General features: G+C 38.7%; 1 protein-coding gene across 9 annotated transcripts in view; it reads left to right on the top strand.

Annotated features, from left to right (window-relative positions):
• Positions 1-6129: 6129 nt before the first annotated feature.
• plekha7a (pleckstrin homology domain containing, family A member 7a) overlaps positions 6130-24315 on the top strand; it is a 198178-nt gene continuing 179992 nt past the window's right edge. For 5 of the 9 annotated variants that reach the window (XM_038294824.1, XM_038294826.1, XM_038294829.1 and 2 more), the window contains exons 1-3: positions 6208-6290; positions 6412-6488; positions 6646-6703. In XM_038294824.1, the coding sequence (XP_038150752.1) occupies positions 6208-6290; positions 6412-6488; positions 6646-6703 (218 nt within the window). Of the gene's footprint in view, positions 6291-6411; positions 6489-6645; positions 6704-24315 lie in introns of all 9 variants that reach the window. The other 4 variants (XM_038294821.1, XM_038294822.1, XM_038294836.1 and 1 more) reach the window with 2 other exon arrangements.

Below are 24315 nucleotides of genomic sequence, written 5' to 3' on the forward strand. Positions count from 1 at the left end.
GTCACTTTGACATCTGTGTTACCTCCCAATGGGTCACTTCAACATGTGTGTTGCCTCCCAATGGGTCACTTCAACATCTGTGTTGCCTCCCAATGGGTCACCTCAACATCTGAACATCTGTGTTGCCTCCCAATGGGTCACCTCAACATCTGTTTTACCTCCCAATGGGTCACTTTAACATCTGTGTTACCTCCCAATGGGTCACTTCAACATCTGTGTTGCCTCCCAATGGGTCACCTCAACATCTGAACATCTGTGTTGCCTCCCAATGGGTCACCTCAACATCTGTTTTACCTCCCAATGGGTCACCTCAACATCTGTTTTACCTCCCAATGGGTCACTTTAACATCTGTGTTACCTCCCAATGGGTCACTTCAACATGTGTGTTGCCTCCCAATGGGTCACTTCAACATCTGTGTTACCTCCCAATGGGTCACTTCAACATCTGTGTTACCTCCCAATGGGTCACTTCAACATGTGTTTTCGATGCCAGTGGGTCACTTCAACACTTATTTTGACTCCCAAGGGGACACTTCAACATACTTTTTGGCTCCCAGGGGATCATTTGAACATGTGTTTTGGCTCCAAAGGGTTCCCTTGAACATACTTTTTGTTTCCCAGGGGGGCATTTGAACATGTGTTTTGACTCCCAAGGAATCACTTCAACATACTTTTTGGCTCCCAGGGGATCATTTGAACATGTGTTTTGACTCCCAAGGGGTCACTTCAACATACTTTTTGGCTCCAAGGGGGTCATTTACACATGTGTTTTGGCTCCAAAGGGTTCACTTCAACATACTTTTTGTTTCCCAGGGGGACATTTGAACATGTGTTTTGACTCCCTAGGGGTCACTTAAACATACTTTTTGGCTCCAAGGGGGTCACTTCAACATGTGTTTTGGCTGCCAAGGGGGCACTTCAACATCTTGTAGGGCTGCAGGGTCCACTTCAACATGTGTTTTGGCTTGCAACTGGTCACTTGAACACATGTTTTGGGCTCCCAAAGGGTTATTTCAATAAGCATTTTGGCTCACAGGGAGTCATTTCAACATGTGTTTTGGCCTGCAAGGGGTCAGTTCAACATGTGTTTTGGCTCCCAAGGGGTTACTTTAACATGCATTTTGGCTCCCAGGGGGTCACTGCAACACATGCTTTGGCTCTCAAGGGGACACTTCAACATACCTTTTCGCTCCTGAGAGGCCCAACTGTTGAAAACACCCCTCCCCATCCCTGCACATCACGGCTCCTGAAGGTGTTTGCCATTTTCAGTTTTGTCAGTGTAAAATAGGAGGAGCACTTGATTTTACATAATTAAAAACAATGTTTTTTAATAAGCAATTATATGCTATTTCATATACATTCTTATGAAACACATGAAAGCTTCTGGTTTCAATAAAAAAACAACATATGATAAGCAGGGATGGACACATTTGCAAGGCAATGCAAAGAAGGACAAAAAATATCAGAAAATCATTTGGCCTTTGAAATTCTAACATGACAGTCTTAAAACATTAAACTAAAAACCCCTCCTCCATCTTTACCTTTAAAGGAAAAGTCCGGTTACATTCAGAATTCAAACTTCTGAAAGTACTTTAAATATGAAATTATTACAACTGTTCAATAAATGATAAGTACTTTTGATTAAGAGTAATTTTCATTTGAATGTGCTTTACCAGAGACATCCATGTTTTTCAAAGAACACTACTGCCACCTACCGGTTTGTGACGTCACGGAGCGGTATTGGCTGTTGAGCAAGTCCCAGTGCTGTATCTGGTGTTTGTCACAATGCGCTACTATCCAAGTCATCTTAAAAAACATTCTTTTTTGAAACGTTGGTTAAATATTACGTGTTTTTTCTCTGGCTAGAATTTCTTTGAGAAATCCTCCCTCTTCAAGTTGGCAAATCAACAATGAAATCGTCCATGTAGGATCATGAATTGGAAAAGTGAAATGACTCAAGATTTTTTTTCACTTTTACCCAGTGTATTACAACATGCAACTTCCATGAACTTCAATGGTGAAGTCCTCTCGAAATCTTCAATAATTATTGTTGAGGTCAGGAGTGAGATGTTACTATATTTGGGCAAAACTGGCTGGTCCCGGACTCTGTGATTGCGAAGAAAATTATTTTTATTTTTTTACTGATTAAAACTGAATTCATTAAATCACCGTGTAGAAGCCATTATGTATAAGCTCTATAAAAGAAGGGAAATGATGTGTGCATGGGCGTGTGTTTCACCAGAAAGGGCAAATCGGTTTGACCGCTTGGCGGGGAAACGCTGTCAACTCACAGCTGGCTTTTGTATAATTTTTTTGTTTTGTAAGCAGCAAGAGTGGGAATATATCAGCCTTTAAACAGCAAGAACAGCGTCTGGACATTTCCCCTTCACACCATCTAACCCCGGCAAAGCGCGTCAACCATAAGATTCCGGTTTAAAAACACTACAGTGGCTAAGCGTCGGCTTAGCCCCTATACACCGCAAACATATTAGTTATAGGTAATAATAGATAATAATCGATTTTGAATTCCTTGCTGACCAAACTTTTCCTTTAAGATATGGTCTGGAAACCCCACTAGTGGAAACCCCGCAGTGTAATAATTTTTCCATCTCTTTTTCCACATTATGAATGTTTGAGATCTTAACCATTTCATTTGACTAAGTAGCAAAACAAAACAAAAAAATTTAAAAAGTTACAATAAAAATAAATATGAAGATGCAGATTTGTAAATAGATTCCATTCTGATAGTTGTATTGCATTTTTGCTTTCTTTTCTTCTTTTGGTCTGTTGAAAACTAGGAGATTATTGTGAAATATGTACCAGGCAGAAACAGACACTACATGAAAAGGGTAGTGCTCTTTAAAAGTATCATGCTCTGAAATAGCTAAATGCAAGAATAAAAAAGGAAAAAGCATACAGTACACTCGACTGTGACCTGAAGGCACCAACAGCCACTGTTGTCTTCCCTGAATAGCTGTCTACCTTTTTATTAAACAAATACATGACTTTGTATTTGTACTTTTGACTTTTTATATTCTCAGATTTTTTCCATGAGCTTTTATATGATTCATGATGTTACCAACAAATTTAAATACAATAAATCTAGAATTGTATTCTTAACTTATTGTTAATGGAATCTCATGTTGGATGCATCAGAAGCAAAACTTTGGTCTAATCATTAGATTAGACCAATTAGACTGGGTGTTTTATAGGAGAGGTTCAATCTCTCACATACGTAGATACATTTCTCAGACATAAGAAATTTTCAGCAAGGAGCTGGACGTAAACTTCGTTGTTGTTCATAGGATTTTTAAAAATATAATTAAATAGTTCGATATCCTCTGTAGTTACAATATTTGTTTTATTTCCTGAAATCTCGAATAACCTTAAGATATTAATCAGCGTCACTTTGAGAAAGCTAACAAGCAGCATCATATTTAATTTTTAGCATGACATTTTGTTTTATGATGGTAAACCTACGACAAACCCTTCTGGAATCGTTTAATTACAATAAAGACAGCTTCACCTTGGCAGGGCTAAGCAGAAGTTTCCATCAGGCGTCTTTGAATGAGACTCAACTCTTGTGCAGAACATTTCAGACATAAAGCCTCTTAGCCCTGCATATTAAAAATAAAAGAAATAGGGTCTTTGATCTTGTTAATAATCCTTTTACTCTTTAAATAAACTGGATTGTACACTGCCAATTACTCTAAAGAGATAAAATGCTCCTCTTTAATTCAATTTTATTGATTTACACCTGAGAATTACAATCAAAGGACACATTTCTCTATTTCTTTGCAGTGAAATTCTATGGTTGTGATGCAATTAAACCATAAAAACCACCAGAAACTATTAAAACAGCTGTAACAGAAATATTTTTTTCATTATGATGGGATGGTAAACTCATGAAGGAAGGAATTACATTAGGTTTTGTTTTGTTTTTTTATCACATGGGACATTTATTAGCATTGGCATACTAAATGTATAATTTATTTGATTCTATTTCAGAGGTTTTTTATAAACTTTATGATGTCTTATTTATCCTGTCAGGTAGAGTCTATGCATTGTAAAAAATTAAATCCTGTAGGAAAAGAGTTCCTCACTAAATTATATTATTATCGTTTATTAGACCTTTGTTGATTGTAAATACAGATGCTGTGACTACGTAGTCAGCAATGAATAGCTAAATCTAACAGTGACCAAACTCTTTCTGAATTTCCTTTTTTATTTTACATGAACCCTTAATATAACCACTGTGTAGCTGTAGCTTCAGAAACATGAATGCCACTAGTGGCTAGGAAGACAAGCTGCTTGGCCTCATAACCAGCATTAAGATATAGCAAAAATACACAGAAAAGGAGCTAGGTCTATAAAACCTGCTGATACTTTCTATATATTGTTCTATGAAAATACCTGCAACCAATTGACTGGCATTAATTAGGCTACCAAACATTTCCTGTGACCAGAAAAATAAAAAAAATAATATTGATGTTTGGAAACTAAAATGATCCGACCAGTCACACACATTTATATTTAAATGAGCTTTTTACACTTCACATGTTAGTCTATAAATATAAATAAAGAATGATTCCTGTGTAATAAGCACAGGAAAAACTATTGCTATTCTAAGTAGGTGTTTATTTTAGATTTTTAACCTAAGTCCATTATTGCAACCAAGATGAGCATGTATCTAAATTAATACAACAATAAAGACAATATCATTATAAATGTAATACCATTCAGTAGTCACACTTATAACCTCTGCATGAATAATTTGTCTTATCTAACAAAAGTGATTAGATAATGTCAACTTCGTGTGCTAATGATATCACCAGCAGACAATGTTTTTTTTAACCCTAAACTCAGTGAGAATACTGTACCAGTCAGCCAGACACTAAAAAAAATGCTAATTTTTGAATAGAAAATAATGAACAGGTAAATTTCTTGTTAAATATAGTAACATTTTGGGGATTGTGGTGGGGGCAATAAAATTCTCTCAAAAATGACACAAGCCTCCATAAAATCAAACTTATGGGGTTCCAGTTGTGCCAGAATCTAAGCGACATGTTTTTGTCGCACATGGAACATCACTATGGAGGACCGACTCTGCCATATTTAAAAATAAATACATAAATAAATAAATGCTCAATAAATAAATAAGCATACAATTAATTGCCCTCAAAAATACAATAGACATAAAATACTGTTATGTGCTTCGGGCACATGATTTTTGTCTATTTCTTTTCTTTGTTTTCTTACAGACTTTAGTTGAAGGATTTTTTGTTAATATATTTTGGGAGCTGAATAATTCTTTTGACCAGTTAATTACGTTAATTTGTGGTGCTGTTGTCAGCCTATAAATAGGCTGGCTTTCAGCATGTTGGGGCGTTCCTTTCCAACTTCGCTTGGACGCCGCTTTTCCACCTGCTTCCACTTGTTCCATCGTGCGCGGTGCGCACTTGTCTTGTCCCTGCGGCCTGCAGCGGACGTTCCAGCCTGCCATGCGGTGACTGTTTTTTGAACCCTCATCTTTTTGTCTCGTGTCCTCAAATATGTTGTGCCCTTGGTGGACGTAACATATTTATGTTACGTCCACCAAAATGTGTCAAGACACATCCCTTGCATACAAAAATATTACAACGACAGGCAGAAATAAATAGCGTTGAAGAAATAAACAGGAAAAAAAAATACAAAGGAATAATAAAACAGACAAAAATATTATCACATGCACATAAATAAATACTTAAAAAAGTAATAGATAGATAAAATTTTTTTACAAAGGTGAATAAATGAAGAAGCTAATTAAGAGAGATATATTAATTTATGTTTCACTGCATAATTTAATTTCTACCTACACTTATTTGTTTGTTGTATTTAAGTGGCCAATGAATTGTATGCTTATTTATTTATTGAGCATTTATCTATTTCCGTATTTATTTTTAAATATGGCAGAGTTGGTCCTCCATACACCATACCATTAGGCACCTTGTGATAATAATCCATGTTATTCCAGACAGTGTGATGAAAACTGCTGTATTCTCGCTCAGCTATAATCAATCCCGCTGTGAGCGGTGCACGCGCAGAGTGAGCGTCAGCCTTCGATTGTCAGATGTACGGAAGGGAGCCGGGTCAGTGAAGGCAGCACCATCAGCCTCCATGGAGAGAGAGGGAGAGAGGCTGACATGAAGCAGGACTGCTGAGCGGATCATGGCGGCGCCTCTCGGACGGGACACCTTACCTGAACACTGGTCCTACGGTGTCTGCAGGGACGGCAGGGTGTTTTTCATCAAGTAAGTGTCCTTATAAAGACCTCCCTCCCCTGTCGGTTGTGGTGTATTTCCTCCCTCCTTTGCTCCGCGGTGTAACAGGTGTTTCCTCCCCCCTCTCCTGCTCTCCGTGGCCGCGCTGCAGCGATGAGTCGCGGGTCACCACCTGGCTCCATCCCCGCTCCGGTGAACCTGTCAACTCCGGACAAATGATCCGCTCAGGTAGCTAGCTTAGCCGGCTCTGCAAAAACACTTCCACCTGTTACCCTTTGAACCCTATATTTACTTTACTGCTTCAGTTTTTTTTTTTTTTTTTTTCATTTCTAACCCAAGTGTCAAACTTTAAGTTTCATTGTTTTCTTCTGATATTTTATGGCAGACCTGCCTCGGGGATGGGAGGAAGGATTTACAGACGAAGGGGCCAGTTACTTCATAAAGTAAGGACCCTAAAACACTGCTGCAGTGTCCCTCATTGCTCCAGACCGTTGGTTTAACATGGCTGCTGCTCTAATCCTGCTCCAAGCACAGGGGGACTGACTGTTAGGGGTGTGTCTGGGTCCAACCTGCTGATCACCGTCTGCTTTCACCTGAACACATCACTCCATGACTCACCTTATGCTTCATGGAGTGCAATAGTTTTTAAATGCACTAAAGGGGGGAAATGTCTCCTATCCTGCTAGATGGGCAGCTCTGTTGCTTTGCATCAAGGATATCTGAATTGTTTTTGTCCAAGTTGAGGCTATTCATTCATTCAGTTTACTTGTGCATGCTCCTGTTGTCTCTTATTTCCTCCCAATGTCTGCAAACATGACACTTAATTGGTTCATCAAACATCCCACTTTGGTGTGGATGGGTGCATGCATGGCTGTGCCTGTCTCTTTATGCTACGCTGTGATGGAAGGTAGATTTTTCAGTTTGTACCCTGTTTCTCAACCTGTGACCTCACAGATCAGATTGTTTATTGTTAAAAAAGATCCCCATTAGCTGTCACCAAAAGTTCCTGGGTTACACAAGACAAAACAAAAATCATTCAAACATTTTAGACATTATTGTAGATGTCATCAGAAATCATTCAGAATAAGTTATTACATTCATATCTATTACATTAACTCACTTTCATACAGTAAGTATGTTAAATCACTACTCACAGATTTATGTAGTGCCTTCTTAAGTAATAATTAAAAGATACTTTACTCTCCAGTTCACATATATTCATAAAGAGGGTCTAATGGACGTTTCATATTGTTATTTCGGTTTTTCACTTTGGAAAAAATGAAATATTTACTTAATATACTATTGTACACTTGTGTACATGGGCGGGTCTAGATGGGGGCCAACAGGGGCCAGTGCACCTGTAGACCTGGTCCCGCATAATTTAAAAAATGAATCAAATTTTCTTGGAATAATTGTATTTTACCTTGATGTGAGCAGCTAGGTAAGACAATTAGCAGATATAATAAATGAGATGTGTTTAAAAAAAATTAAAACTGCGCATTTATTTTATAGCATAGTGCATAGTATTTAGTTTACTTATTTTAGGTGCCATCACCCTCCTCCCATTGGCACATGATCCTAGTTATCTGCTTTAATTAAGAGCAAATATACAGATTGTTATACATTTGTTGTTTTTTAGATAATGTTTTTTTACTGTGTAATACTATTTCAGTTTCTGATGGGGTTATGCGCTGATAGAAGAGACCTGAACTGATTTGTCCTTTGGATTAATGTATTAGTTTTAGTTGGGTATTAAACACAAGACAAACGAGTCAAGAGTCCACATAAAAAACACTATATGGTTGTTTTGCTTTCATAGAAGACTTGCATAAGTTGCAATAGCAGTATTTGAAAGCATCTTTAAATGGAACAGTCATTAGTGTCTAGTTCTCTTTAAGCTCACAGACAGAAGCTGTTTTATTTTAATCTGGATGTACAAGTTTTTAAGGACTGGAGACTTCTCCCGCAGGGCAGAAAAGTGAAAAGAATGTAGCCTGGGTGTGACAGGTTATCTCATTATGCAGCTGCATACCGGATGTATGGCATGCTTTGAAGGTTTAGTCATGGTGTGTACTTCTAATAATTTTTCATGCTTCTTAATGACCTATTTGGTTCATCTTGTTAGCTTCCATGCAATACCGAAGACCCAAATAAGCTTCTGTTTTTTTTTACAGGAAATCTGTGAAGATATTTCCACTTTTTTATGGGTTTGAAGTCAATAAACGTATTGCTGTTCTCTCCTTGCAGCCTTAGTGTGTTTGGAGACGGTTTAAGGTGTTTTCTTATCCATGTGCCCAATAAGTTTGAAGGAGGACAGACTCGTCGTCGTCGTCGTCTAATCGGGAGCGTCACGTTTTCTTTCAGATCGTGTTGGAAATACTAAGACCTTGGTTATTTATAGAACACTGTAGTTACTTTTTCTTCTCCATTTTGTATCAAGGTAGCCATGGGTATTTTTTAAATTTTTTATTTCATGTAGGTGTTTTTGCTGTGAGTTGGAGACTAGCTATATTTGTGGAGTGAAAATTGCAGAGGATTCGGCATGCAGCCTTGTTGGACACCATTGATACATTTTGTTGAGGGAAAAATGCTAAATCCACATCCTGAACAGGATTCTCATTTTTATTTTAAGTAACAGAGATCTAAAAGATCCAGAAGTTTTCTGGATGACTGAAATCGATTTTTCATTTTCTACTTAAAACTCTCCTTTGATGGTTTAAAAATATGTCTGATATATCTAAATGAATGTATTATTTTTTTCTTTTTATTTATTTATTTTTCCTTCAAACATATATTTCATGGAAACAAAGCAAGCATGGCTAATAGAAAGCGGTCTTAAATATGATGCAGATCACATTGGTGGCAATATTTCGGATGCAAAAACTCTCAACGGTGGGGATTCTCCTACTCTGAGGATGCTCTTGGTTAAGAGCAAGATTGTCCTTAAAGCTGAAGATTGCACAATTTTCAACAGACTTAGATCTACGGCTGCAGTGCCTTTCTGCACCGTTAGCGACTCGTCATTTAGCCAGCAACATTTATTTTCTTTCCTCAGTCATCAAGAAGAGTGAGGCAGCCGTATCAAATCTTTGTCTCCTCCAATTGTTTATGATAAGTAACTGATTTCCAGGTAAGGGCATTGTTAGGGAATCAGTTCAAATCAGTTCATATGTATGTTACCTGCGTAATAAATCACGGTAACATGTTGGGTGGATTGTGCTGTTAGTAGACTAAACCTCAATAAAAGTGAAGGGGGACGCTTGTTTCATAAAAAAAAAAACACAACTTTGTCTTTTCCAAGCTGTAAAAGTAAAAAAAAAAAGACAAACCTATTTTTTTTTTTATAATTGGATAATAAGACATATTTTTCTTCTAGCCAGATGATTAGGGGTAGACGGTAACAGGTTGGGGAGGGGCAGCTCTGTGCTGCATACATCCTTAGAAAGGTCTGTTCACTTTGGCATTTCATGAACTGGACTTTAACGCATAGAAAGAGGATGATGAAAGGTTTATACCCTAAATTTTAAAACCTCAGTAGGTCTAAGGTAACCGGCTTGAACTAATTTTGGCAGAATTATCCAATAAATACCTTACAGGGGATTAGCTTCCTTAATCTGAAGACCAGAACTCATCAAAAGAGACTCTAATTTCTATAGAATGTAAAGGAACTTCCAGAATGCCTTGGATAAAGCAAACATTTGAACCTGGAGCTGTCAGGGGGGTTCCTGTTTTTTCTTGCTGTTTGACTCTAAGAGAATAAAGAGAAGGAAGATTTCAAACAGAATTGAAACTTTGCATGCATATGCTGTTAAGTGCAAGATGAGGATCTATAAAACACGTAGAACCCCCTGCAGAAAGAAGAGGGTGAAACTAACGAGGTGGTAGATCAATTTACCCTTTAGATTTTTATTGTTAATTTAAAATAAAAAAATTTTTGCTCCAAGAAGGCAACAAATTGAACAATTTGTCTTATTATGAAAAAAAAGAATTAAACAAAATCCTTCCTAGAAAACTTTTTTTTTTGCACCAGCAGTTTTCACCTTTTCTGTCTTTGTTGCTCTGCTGGTAGTTCAGCTGTTTAAAAGCTGGCACTGAAAAGCTTTGGTACAAAGTCCATGTGCAGGATTAGGCTGCTTGCTTGTCTTATTTATGCTTAAAACTAAAGATTTCTTTGCAACTTTTGGAATTCACTAACTTTCTAGTTAGGAGTTTGTTTCCTTTAGAGAATCAAAATGAAGATGTATATAAATCAATCCGACGATGTGATTTGCCAAGTTTGTGATAGGGAGATTACTGCTGATTGCAGCATGTCTTCTGTTTTGCATTTGCTGCAGCTGTGAGTAGAAGAAGCTCCAGGGGGAAGATTTCTGCATTTTTGCTGATTGACTTTAAATCCCAGTGGATCTTATCATACTTTTAGATACTGAATATGGCATGTTAGGGGCTCATTTATCATGTCACAATCAGAATGGCTCTTAAATATAATAAGTAGCTTTGATGAATAATTTCCTTAAGTAAAACAGTTACATTAAAATATTTAATTCATAATTATTTTAAGATGTTATTGATTACACAAACAAACACAGCCAAGCTGATAATGTTATGTCTTATAATGTTTCTCTTTATATTTCAATGCCATGAAGTTACAGAGCTAAAGGCTATTAGCTATAAACACACGTCTTATTCATGCTAATAATATTTCATAGTTTGCTGAAGGTCTAGGCTAACATTAGCATGTTTGCTCTGTTTTTATATGACTCATCGATATTTTGGCTGGTAGTATTTTTTTTTTTTTCTTCTTGTTTTTGAATAAAGTTCTTAAAATAAATTCTTTAAAATCCTAGTGTAAAGTTTGCAGCTGTGTGGAATTAAAAAATTGGAACTGTTTCTCATATTAATTCCTTTACATGGATTCATTGGACCAAATTTCCTCACATTAACTACCATTACGCTAATAATTTGCTTGATTGCTGATATAATACTAGTATCAACATGCTGCATAAAAGTCATGTTATTCAGGTAATGGCTAAAACAATGTTTATAGTACCAGCAATCCAATTTGAGTTCAGATTGAAAAGAATTGCTTCTGAATCTTGGGAATCAGATCAATTCTTGAAACTTGAATGGATATGCAGTTTTGGTTAATTGCTATTGTACGAAGCTTGAAATGCAGTTGTTCACATGAAAACAGCACAGCAGCAGGTATTAAATATTTATTTTTTCAGGGATTCCTATCCTGATCCGATCTCACCATATTAAGGGCCAGAGGCTGTCACTGCAAAAACCCTCTTCTCGTTGTTGCTGATCAAAGGAGACACAGAGTTGGCTTTATTCACTTAAAGGTATATTGGAGGATTTTTGTGAATTTTCAAAAGACCCCCTCTCTCCACTTTAAAAAAAATGCACATGCACAATAGGGAATGCCTATTAAACGATTGCGAGAGCATGCACAAGCTCCTTTCTCCTCTTGTAAGCTCAGTTTAAAAGTTGCTGTTTGCATCGCTCATACAAGCTTACTTCCCGAAAGAAGATTTGCAATTTTTCAACTATGTCAAGTGAAAATAGGGTCGAGCACGTAGGACGGCCTTACGTAAACATATCACCAGAATGATTGACAATTAGGAGGACCACTTATTTTGATGATCCACCTGCAAAAAGAACATACTCCTCTAAACCTTTAATTAACCCATATCAGTGATGGTCGTCTCCCTCTAGCGATCAGAACTTTTGTCTTTAAATTTTTTTTACTTTGCAGTTATTTTTCCTAATTGCAGCCTTCTATCCTTTGCATTTTTTGTGTGTATTTGCAGCGCATTTGCACCTCCTTACTACCGATATAGTTTAAATTTTAAACTTTTTGTCATAAGCTATTAAAAGAAAACTTGATTTGTACACATATTGAGGCCTTTATTTGTTAGAGATTAGTTAAAAAGTTTTGTGGTTTGTTTTTTAGCAGGAAGGCTGTCCAATGGCCGTGTTTCATTATTGGAACTTTCAGGCTCTGCCTGTTGTTGGACATGCTGGACTTAAAAAGTCTCAAAGTTAAGGAAATTACCTACATTCTTTAGGAAACTCCTGCAGAGACAGTTTTTTTTCTAAAGCTAACCATGCAGATAGTTTATATTGGATGCTAAAAGCAGCTAAAACATGGACTTCATTCTCATTCTGTCCTGTTTTGAAATAAAGATCAAATCCTCTGTTATCCTCTGCGCTCAGACACAAATAGGCTGACATCGACCTGCTAAAGTTTTGCGATTAGGAATCTGTCACCCAGTTCTAATGGTGCATCTTAATTTAAAGCATATCCTCTGACAATTTTTATAAAATAAATCTGATCACTCTAGACGGCACTAGAAAAATGTCACTAAGAATCTCGAAGTAGGTCTTATTAGCCGATTCAGCAAATGAGCTGAAACACGACTGGCATTTAAAGTATTTGCGGTTTCCACAAAAGTCCTGCTTGCTCTTAGTATTTTCTCTGGGTTCAGTAAATGAACAGGAATTCAGCCTTCAGCTGTCAGAACTCAAAGGTATCCACTCCATCTAAGAAAGCACCAGGAACAAGAAACAAGCAAACTGAATCCAGAATGGAGTGAAAATATTTCACATTTTTTTGCTTCCACTAACTTTCACCTGAACACAGACCTTTTCATCATTGAACAGAACTTTCCACATATTTAATTGACTAAAAGATGGTACTTTTTGAAGCAAAGTAACAAAAGGGGTTAGTGATATCATTTTTGAAATCCAATCTCCTATTTCACTTCAAACGGGGTTTGTTCATGTAGAGGTTGTGTAACAGGCCCCCAGGGGTCCACAGCTGGAGCCTTTTCTGTGTTGCAGACATGTTTTTGGGTTCTTATTACCTTCCAACAAAATAACCCCCCTTCCTCTCTCCTTTGCTATGGGTCTAGACATCTGCAGAGCCCGTTACGACAATCAGAATATGAGAGTTCTATTAAGTGAGGTAATATTCATTTATATTAATGCTAAATGAGTGTTTGTACCTTCCTCTGTAAAGACCAGGTTCCTCACTGAGCTGTGTGAGGATAAATACTGAGTCATACAATCATTTAAATCTGACTCACACACTGGAGGAAGAGATCGTCATACAAACACTTTGTCCTCCAGATCTATTGTTGAGCTTATTGCAAATGTAAAAGCAGCATCAGAAGACTGTGACTTGGTACCTGGTACAGATGCCGGTCCCTATTCGCTCTCATGCTATTGTTCGCCTGCTCTGGCCCTGAACCCTCTTCTCCTTGGTGTGATGTAGATGAGAGTTTGGTTTATTCTTGGGACCAAAACTTATTTTTTCATGCCACTGTTATTGTCTCGCCAGCATTATTTTTCTTTAAAGATGTTTTTTAAATTTAAATCCTGATTACCTAAGCTTAGAGCTACAAAAGGCTTTGTAATTCTCTATCCCCTTTAAGGGGCTAACCAATGAGTAAAGCTCCCCCTTACTGTCGAGTGACTCCCAATGGGGGTGCTCTAGCTGGGAGAGATAAAGTTTTGGGATAAAGCTTCAGCAGGAATGTCTGTGCTGGGGGTGTGCGTACAAACTGGGTGAAAGAAAAGAGATGGCGCGGGTTTGATGCCAGAGATTCCTGCAGCTTGCAGAGGACAGCTGTCGCAGTCTCACAAACCTCATTATCCTCCTTTTGCTAATCAACAGAGGAGTAATAAAACGGTAACACAGTAATTCCCCTTCGTAGCTTCTGGCCTTACTTAAGGTGCACACTGCTATAACGTGGCTGACCAGATTAGCTGGAATCACCCTGAAAAAAACTGATAATCCAAAGAAAATTGCTGATTTTAGGGATTAAATACTGCTTTGTTTTTTTGTTATATCTGTTTAGTTATCAGGAAAAAATGAGTTAAAACTCTACGTAGAGAGAAAACAGAAATGCATTGAAAATTGGCTATATAAAGGCAGGAATTATTGCTATGCTCCAATTAATCTGTTGATCCTTGAGAGACCATCAGAGTTGAGCACACTGTGAATGCTTTCCTAAATTTCTTTTCAGCTTTGGCATCATTGATTGAGAAAAAAAGACGTTGTTTGCCTTGTAGCTGGAAAAACAAAAGAAAGGAAGGCTTTATTTACCAAAGCACACCTATTAGAGCGGCTCAGAAAGAGGTGGAGACTCTGGGCTTCCAGCTATCGCCTGGACACATCAACTGTGTCGGACATAATGCTCAGTATGACATAGAAAATAGTTTAATGGAGCAACTTTTTTCTGCATGTGGTCGTAGAAACTGAGCACTGGGAAAGGTGGCACATAAGGAGGAAAAGGTATTACAGTATTAGAATAATTTGATTATATTCAGTCCTAGTCAAAATAAATAAATAAATAAACAAAGCGGTAGTATTAGGCTGTTATACACTCACCGGCCACTTTATTAGGTACACCTGTCCAACTGCTCGTTAACACTTAATTTCTAAGCAGCCAATCACATGGCGGCAACTCAGTGCATTTAGGCATGTAGACATGGTCAAGACAATCTCCTGCAGTTCAAACCGAGCATCAGTAAGAAGAAAGGTGATTTGAGTGACTTTGAACGTGGCATGATTGTTGGTGCCAGAAGGGCTGGTCTGAGTATTTCAGAAACTGCTGATCTACTGGGATTTTCACGCACAACCATCTCTAGGGTTTACAGAGAATGGTCCGAAAAAGAAAAAACATCCAGTGAGCAGCAGTTCTGTGGGCGGAAATGCCTTGTTGATGCCAGAGGTCAGAGGAGAATGCCCAGACTGGTTCGAGCTGATAGAAGGGCAACAGTGACTCAAATAACCACCCGTTACAACCAAGGTGGGCAGAAGAGCATCTCTGAACGCACAGTACGTGGAACTTTGAGGCAGATGGGCTACAGTAGCAGAAGACCACACCGGGTGCCACTCCTTTCAGCTAAGAACAGGAAACTGAGGCTACAATTTGCACAAGCTCATGGAAATTGGACAATAGAAGATTGGAAAAACGTTGCCTGGTCTGATGAGTCTCGATTTCTGCTGCGACATTCGGATGGTAGGGTCAGAATTTGGCGTCTACAACATGAAAGCATGGATCCATCCTGCCTTGTATCAACGGTTCAGGCTGGTGGTGGTGGTGTCATGGTGTGGGGAATATTTTCTTGGCACTCTTTGGGCCCCTTGGTACCAATTGAGCATTGTTGCAACGCCACAGCCTACCTGAGTATTGTTGCTGACCATGTCCATCCCTTTATGACCACAATGTACCCAACTTCTGATGGCTACTTTCAGCAGGATAATGCGCCATGTCATAAAGCTGGAATCATCTCAGACTGGTTTCTTGAACATGACAATGAGTTCACTGTACTCAAATGGCCTCCACAGTCACCAGATCTCAATCCAATAGAGCATCTTTGGGATGTGGTGGAACGGGAGATTCGCATCATGGATGTGCAGCCGACAAATCTGCTGCAACTGTGTGATGCCATCATGTCAATATGGACCAAACTCCCTGAGGAATTGCTTCCAGCACCTTGTTGAATCTATGCCACCAAGAATTGAGGCAGTTCTGAAGGCAAAAGGGGGTCCAACCCGTTACTAGCATGGGGTACCTAATAAAGTGGCCGGTGAGTGTATTTTGGAACTATAAAGACCTAAATTAAAATGTGCCATCACCATACCATGCACAAATTATACCAAAAGGCTCCTTTAAGACATTTTATACAGAATTTAAACCAGGTAAAGCTAAAACTTTTCCACTTAAGGAGTTCTGGACAGAGAGTATTCAAAAATAGGTTTTTATCGTAAATAAAAACATTTTTTTGTAGACCCTAACAAAAGCAAATTTTTCTTCTTGCATTTGTTATTATTTGTTTATTACAGTTCATGGTGAATCCATTACTACATTAATTGACCATTATTTCAATCAAGATACATCATATTGTTTCAGTCTTGATTTGTTTTGCAAATTAATGTCTTTGCTGCTGTTTTTTGTTTTTTACTTTATAGTAAAAAAACAAAAATGTCCAGAAATAAACCAGACCTAGTTCTGATTACAGCTGCTCTAACTGATGACGTTCGGCATCAAACAAGTCGAGCTACGAGTGATGAGTTTGATCTCAGCACTCAGTAGGATTTTTCTGTTGTGTTTTTGTTAAGGTTAAAGGTCACATACCAGCTCACATCATTATGCAACATGGCTGCCTCAGAGAGGCTGACGTGAGAAAGACCAAGGTGGCTTAAAAACATGTCATCCTGGTCACTTCGCCCAACGTTCTTCCAAAATTGCTTTTCAGGTTCAGCCTTTCTCTTTCAAATATTAAAACCATTCCTATTATTGCTATTAGCTGTTTGACAGCCAGACACAGTATAGATGAAGGTTATCCCTCCACCAGTGCTGCGTGTTTGCAGTCACATAAGGAATCCTTTAAGTTACTCATATTAAACTGTTTTTGTTCTTCACAGAAGTTTGCACCAAACATTCACATGTCACAGCTTTTTTGTACTAATTAGGACTCCTGTGTAAAGTATGTGGTGCAGCTTGTATTGAAGCTCGTTTTTGTGTCTGCTCTACTGTTGGCCCCAATGCTTTGACATCCTTTGGATTAGAAAAAAGTCATGCTCTACAAAGAGCTGCGTATTGGGTGTAAATAATTAAATCGTACCGGTGATATCTCTGTCTGGGACTGTTTGTTTTGCAATGTGTTCTCTTCTTTCTGGTTAACTCTGTGGTTACTCCTTTCTTTTGAGCCTGTTTGCTTACATTATTCCAGCTTCTAACGTCGTCTGTCTGTTTGGTTGTATCAGTATTCTGTCTCTCTTGGCTTTCATTTGTCAAATTCCTGTGATTATATTTTCCAAAAGACCCACTTTATTTTCTCTTATCCACTTTTCTCTTTTTTTTTGGTATCTTTCCTAAACTAACCCTTTTCTTTTTTTCTCTTTTTCTCTTTTTTTCTTCTTTTCTCTTTTTCATATTAGATCATATTTGTCCTTGAATTGCTAAATATGTCTGTCTGGCGTTGTACTGAGTCTTTTACCATTGGCCGGTTTAGCTTGACAGATCAGCCTTTTTGGGAATCTGTCCGGACCCCCCTATGGCCTTCAAAGGTTGCACTCTCTGTCTGCGGGTGGGAGTGTTTGTGTTTTCACCTGCGTTCAAGCACACAAAGTGATCTTCTTACCCACTATATGGAGTGGACTCATGACCAAATTATTGGTTGTGGGCTAGAATTACAAGGGGCATAAAGAACCAAAGTAGCTGGTTTTGTCCATTTCGAAGAAATTATCTTTAACATTAATTTATTGTTTAGTTTAATTTCTGCAGTGGATCTCAAGAGGAGTTCACTTGCATATAATTGGATGCCTGCACCAGTGAACCAAAAGCTGGAAGAGTTTCAGGAAAGCAGGAGGACATAGTAGGCTTAAGGACCGTTATTATACAGTGTGTTGATAAGGTGGACCTTAAAACCCAACACTGGACCAATCAATGAGACGGACTTGATCAGCCCAATGTTACTAGCTATTGCAGGTATAGGACGCGATTTGGCCTGGTAATGTGTGAATCTGAATGAATGAATCTCTATATGAAAGTAATCTGGGTGAAATTGAGGGTGTTGATTTTCCTATTCTTGGGCAAACCAGCTGTGTGAATGAGCCCTGAGTTAACAAATTAGATGAGATAAAGCCTTCTCACAAATTTGCATTCAACCAATGATTGAAGTATTTCAAGCAGCTTAGTCCAATACTATAATTTGAATTTAGTTGACAAACTGTTCATGGTTAAAATCCCTCTAATGTGGCTTAATTAATCAATCTTGCAGACAAGAGTGGTGCTCAGTTCTGCACAGGGATGTGAAAGACCAATTGCTGGTCATCACAGATACTAGATGAGAGTTTTTGCTGTTGATAGCACAACCAGTCATTAGTTTGAATGATATTTGCTTTTTAACATAGGGCATGGCGTTAGAGTATGATAGCTTTCTATCTTTTTCTAAGTATAGCAATGGATTATAAACCATATTGTATATACTATATATTTATCATATACGGCTCCTCATTGGTTAGGACCTGCTCACAGCCACTCACAATACTCTGATATCAAAGATAGGATGAGATTTTTTTTTCTTAGAAGAAAATGCTAGGGGTTTAAAGTCGAAGGGAAATTATATTTAAATATCAAATCATTCTGGCTTAAATGTATATTTAAATGTATGCTTTATCAGACAATATTGTCCCAAAAGTTAGAAAATTTTTATTAAAAAAAAAACAAATCCTGTCTTAAAATCTGTGTTGTTTTTTCATAATCTTCTGCAGGCCAGTTAGTTATATGTCAGCTTGTACACCTAATTTCGGCCAATCATATTTCAACGGTCATCTGTCAATCAAATTTTTTTGGTCATAGCATCTTGATTCATATGTTGCAGCTGATATACGCAACAGTTGAAATAAGAAATAAGAAAAATTTCCTTTCCCATTGAGTTCCGCTCCAGTGTTCACAGGGATGGACGTCTGTGTCTTCAGCTGGCGTAGAGCTAACAGAACTGGCAGCGTTGTGAGGCAAGGGCTCAAACATGTACGGCTGTAAGCCTTCTACACCAAACCAAGCTTCTGCCGCCATGGCGTCTTCTTCCACAACATCATCGTCCCCGCTTTCCTCCTCTAAATAAAAAATGTATGATGGAGGAGACTCATCCATGACCTCCGACACAAAACTCACCTCCTCTTGCATGTTTCCGCTGTCCATAGCGTTCCTTGACAGTGTCGTTTCTAAGTCACCAGTTTACTGTTACTTGGTCTCAATGTATTTTTCCATTGGGAAACTACTAGCACTAAGTTGCTAATTGGTTAGCAAGATGCTTCGAAGAAAGCGGCCACAATAAAACTTGCTTGCGAACCTTCTGCCACAGCAATCCCGCCCCCTTGATAATCGACCAATCACATTCACTTTATTCACTCGTGTAAAGTCGGGCACCACTCGGGAGAATTCGGAAATGCAACCTTTGGAACAGTCGCTTCCCTACGACTTTAAGATCTGTCAGAAAACAATGAAACATTGAATGGCCTGAAAATGGGGGAAGTGCAGACATTGCTGTTCATATTTAGTTTTCTTCATGTATCTGCTCATCATTAGCTTCTTAGCCAGCTGGTCAGTTTTATGGGAGGAGGATATGTAAACATAAATATCCACAAAGCCACGTTATCAACCTGAAATATGTTGTGGCGCAGTATGTTTTTTATGTCTATGTTTAGCACATTTAGATAATTTGGTGCAAACTGGCCCCTGAACTCACTTGGTTTGATGAATATTTTAAACTTTTCCAGGTTTTATATTTATTTTACATTTATCTTTTGACATTTTAGTCTCTTTTGAAACCACTTTGATCTACTTTTAGGTAAAGTTCACTATAAATAATCATCATTTCAATAAGTATGATCATTACCTCCAACTCCAGGGAAGCCAATCTGTATATAAACCAACTTCATTGTAGATAACAAGCTAAAATTTATAAGGATCTTGCAGATTGGTGTTGATGCCGTCCATCATCTCTTTCATTTGCCCTTTTTAATATTTTAGTCAGTTTTTATCGTTTTATCTCTTGTACTGTATCCAACTCATGGATAAAAGCAAAACCTTTTGGTAACCGTGGCTCCCAGTGCACTCACATATCATATGCTCTTTTGAGCACAGCAGAATTTTGTCTGGTAGATTGCTCCCTTTATTGCTATTTGCTGCAGCGGTTTTAGGCACTAAATGATTATTTATGACACACACAAAACATTCAATGCATTTTTCAAATCACGATCTATAAAGTTAGTCATGACTTCGGAGAGGTTGTTATGATGAGCACAGCGTGTTAAGACAGACTCCTCACTGTCAGCTTATGTCAGCTTCATTGTTATCACCTTTACCCATCCAAAGAATGAATTAAGGTGTCATAAATATTAAAAGCTGCAATGTTTGTCCTGGAGCTCCTTGTAACTATTTTATTTACCCCTGGTTGTGTTGCTATTAACATACTCTTGTGAAATATAAATTATTTAGTTTCTCAAGAGTCTGTCACAATCTTCCTCATCCACATTGGAACAGCTGCAGCATTTTCAACATTTCATAGTTTTCACATATTTTGTTGATCTTCTTAGGTATGCTGTCTCAATCTGTCATGCTTATGTAAAACTGAATAAAAACCTTAAGTTGGCAATTGATTTTTGTTTAAGTTTTTTTTTTTTCACGATAATTAGTATTACGTGGGGCTGCTCAGTGGCACAGTGGGTAGCACTGCTGCCTTGCAGCAAGAAGGTTCTGGGTTCAATTCCTGGCCCGGGGTCCTTCTCCATGGAGTTTGCATGTTCTCCCTGAGCATGCGTGGGTTCTCTCCGGGTACTCCGGCTTCCTCCCACAGTCCAAAAACATGACTGGTTCAATTCCTGGCCCGGGGTCCTTCTCCATGGAGTTTGCATGTTCTCCCTGAGCATGCGTGGGTTCTCTCCGGGTACTCCGGCTTCCTCCCACAGTCCAAAAACATGACTGGTTCAATTCCTGGCCCGGGGTCCTTCTCCATGGAGTTTGCATGTTCTCCCTGAGCATGCGTGGGTTCTTTCTCTCCGGGTACTCCGGCTTCCTCCCACAGTCCAAAAACATGACTGTTAGGTTAATTGGCTTCTCTAAATTGTCCTTAGGTGTGAGTGTGTGCATTAATGGTTGTTTGTCCTGTGTGTCTCTGTGTTGCCCTGCGATGGACTGGCGACCTGTCCAGGGTGTACCCTGCCTCTCGCCCATTGACTGCTGGAGATAGGCACCAGCACCCCTCACGACCCCACTTGGGACAAGCGTGTAAAGAAAATGGATGGATGGATGGATGGATAGTATTACGTGAATTTTTTTCCATATTTAGAGTCTTTTATATCAGAAAATTAAGAGTATAGTTATTGCCTTGAATATGTATGTTTGAAAATCAGATATTGAGTAAATGTCCGTAGTTTTAGCCATTACAAAACAGATGTCCATTTATTGCCCTAATTTGACATCAGTGTGGGGTGAACCAAAATGATTTATCGGTCTGTTCAAAAGATCAATTCTAAAAAGTACTTAATAGTTTCCATAATGTATAAGTAGCCTGGATTGCGGACTGTAAAATGAACACAGTCTTTGTGACCTTTCGAGAAGACAGCGTCTCGCTGCAGCTCTGATCTTTCTCTTAGGTGCACATGATACCCTAATTAAGTTGATATTTTGTAGAGGTCACTTGCCTTAAGAATATGGTTTGGGCTTCAAGAAATGTAAGCAAAGTACAAACATATAGATAAGTCAAAGACTTTTATAATCGTGAAACAGGAATGCTGCCAAAAGTGACACCATCTAGTAGTTATTGATTTGAGCAGTTTTATTTAAAACATCTGCATGTAAACTAGTTTCAGTGCAAATTTTAAACATTCTATGCAAGCAGATTTAATACAATGAGATCCCAATATGTCACCTGCATGAGTGCATACAGGTGACATATTGCAGTGAGTAACGTTAGCAAAGCATCTTCAGGCTAACTTCTGTTCTCCTCAAAAGCAGAATTCTGAGTTCATATCTAACAGTATCTCCATCATCAACTGACAATTTTGTGAATATAATGTTGGATATAAAATAAGAAATGCTAAATACTGGATGCAAACTGACTGTAAATGTAAATGTAAGTCTTCAACTGGAAACATGCTTATTCAAGTCTCACTTGCCTCAATATAAAGATTAAAGCTAATGTTATCTTAGTTCATACAGAGTTTCAAAAGTAATAATCATCATTTTGGAGCATAATGCTACTGCTGTGAGTCTCATTCATCTCATTCATCAAACTAAGTTATTTAATGATAATTTCAACTATTTTTGACTCTGGAAGAGATCAGGGATTAGGCTGAAGATGGGAAAACCTAGCTGCAGCAGGCAGAAAAGGGGTGGAGAGTGACCACACAGCAGACCAACAGCGTTTTTGGAAATGGCACCTTTGCACTTAGGAAATTAAATGGGAATTATTTCCTACACCAGCTTTAGTTTTTCAAGTTTAGTTAAAAACATTTATTTTTATTTTAATCTTCATTCGTTATGGTTGATTAGACAGATAACAGGAATTAAAAGAACAAGAAAATATAAAGAGTGCAGTGGAATCAAAGCCTTTCTCTATAAAATGTACAAGACAGCACAAAATAATGTTAAGATAGGATTTTCTAAGGAAAGTCCTATAGAGGTTTGTGGGTGGCATGTAGTCCTGGATAGAATTGTTAAATCATTCATCATTTGTCCTCCTCTTGTAGCTGCCAGAGCTTATCTGTTCCCCGCTCTCTGCACTTTGTCCAGCACACCACCTCTGCCCAGGTCTGGTGAAATCTGCCAGGCATTTGACTCAGATCTACTGTGATCCTCCTTCAACCCCCCAGAAGGGAGAGTGGGACAAAGTTGGTGGACCATACTTGCTCTGGAGCAAAGAGAGCAGGAGATTGCAGGATAGAGGTAGATTTGAGTTAGATGCCCGGCAGATGTTACCAGAGTTGGCCAGTCAGCGGGTGCCTGGGCAGAGGCAGCGGGTGAACATTTTTGCAGAACACCTCACCTGTTCAGCCAGGCCAACAACTCCCTCCAACCACCTCCCTTTCAGAGACATAGACAGGTATCGTCTATTGCAGGCTATTGCAGTAGCTGTTAAAACAAGTCAGATCATCAAATTGGACTCTACAGATGGAGATGGTTTGTTTTTAAATGTCAGGTACATGTAAAAGTAGACAAATACCATTGAAAATATTGTGTGGATAGATACTATACTGTAAATACTTATCCCACTGTGTTTACCTCACATTTTAGAAAAAGAGATGGCAAACATTCACATGACTTGCAGTTTTACACAGTTCCTGCCAGAAAACTAGAAATTGTCTGCAGTGATTTGTGCACTCCCTGACTGGCAGAGTAAGCACAGTGATGGTATCATGAAGCCGTGACAAAGAGGCTTATCTTAAAGCAGCTCATAATAATGTCACAGTGTGGCTTTCCAACTCTTAAACCTTTCAAAGCTCTGTGCTGTACAGGCTGCAGATCGCATCAGTGCTGGCGTAATTGTCCTCCGGAAACAGTGGCATTACTAAACCTTGAACATTTTTGCTGAGTGAGTGAGGGACTCTTTCTCATCCACCTGTGATGTCACAAATTGAGTCAGACTGCCACCATGACAGCAGCAGAGGTGCGGAGGACAGGAGAACTTTTCCAGTGGGAGGATATAGTGATTCTCAATCGCTTTACTCTCTAAATCTCAACTCTCTTTCCTCTGACTCAGAGGCTTGAACTTCTAACCTTTCAGTTATCCAAAAGAAAGAGTGTGAAGGTTTGTGATGACACATTGCCAGAGCTTTGAGAATGTCCCCAGCGTGATGCTTGTGCCTGATATGAGCTTTGGGTTGTAAAACCTTTTGAAATCATTGTAAAAGATATTAAGGAATTGGATGAAAACCTGCCGGTACAATTAAGGAAATTCAAAAGCCAGAGTGCTCTGATAGCACCATTAAATAATAGTAATTTTTAGGGCTGCAACAACGAATCGATAAAATCAATAAAAATCGACTTTTAAAAGCGTTGGCAACGAATTTTATCATCGATTAGTTGTGTCGCGCGATTATTGCGTCATCCGCCGCGCCGTCATCACTGCCTCTTGACTGAAAGAGGAAGAAAAAAAAATATATGGCAGAGCGAGTCAGCGCCGCAGGTGCAGTGTTGCCTACTCAGCGACTTTTCAGACCCCTCCAGCGACTATTTTTCAAAAAGGCAACTAGCGACAAATCTGGCGACTTTTTTAGGTGTCACTGGCGGCTTTTGGAGACTCTTAGTGAAAGCATGTATCATTCCTACTCTGCCGTGGGGCGCCTCCCCCACCCCAACCGCGTTTTCCCGCAGGAGTCCCTCTCAGCGCTGCAGTCAGAGCCGTAGGATGTTTACCCTCAGCGTCCAGACTGCAAATGAAGCGCGCATGCACCGGGATTGACGGCGCAATTTGATCACAATAATTAAAATAGCCTGCGCTTTGTAAAGCGAAAAAAGTCGTAACATGCAACTTT

Source organism: Cyprinodon tularosa, unplaced genomic scaffold, assembly GCF_016077235.1.
Source record: "Cyprinodon tularosa strain WSP-4 unplaced genomic scaffold, ASM1607723v1 ctg346, whole genome shotgun sequence".
NCBI classification, from domain to species: domain Eukaryota; kingdom Metazoa; phylum Chordata; class Actinopteri; order Cyprinodontiformes; family Cyprinodontidae; genus Cyprinodon; species Cyprinodon tularosa.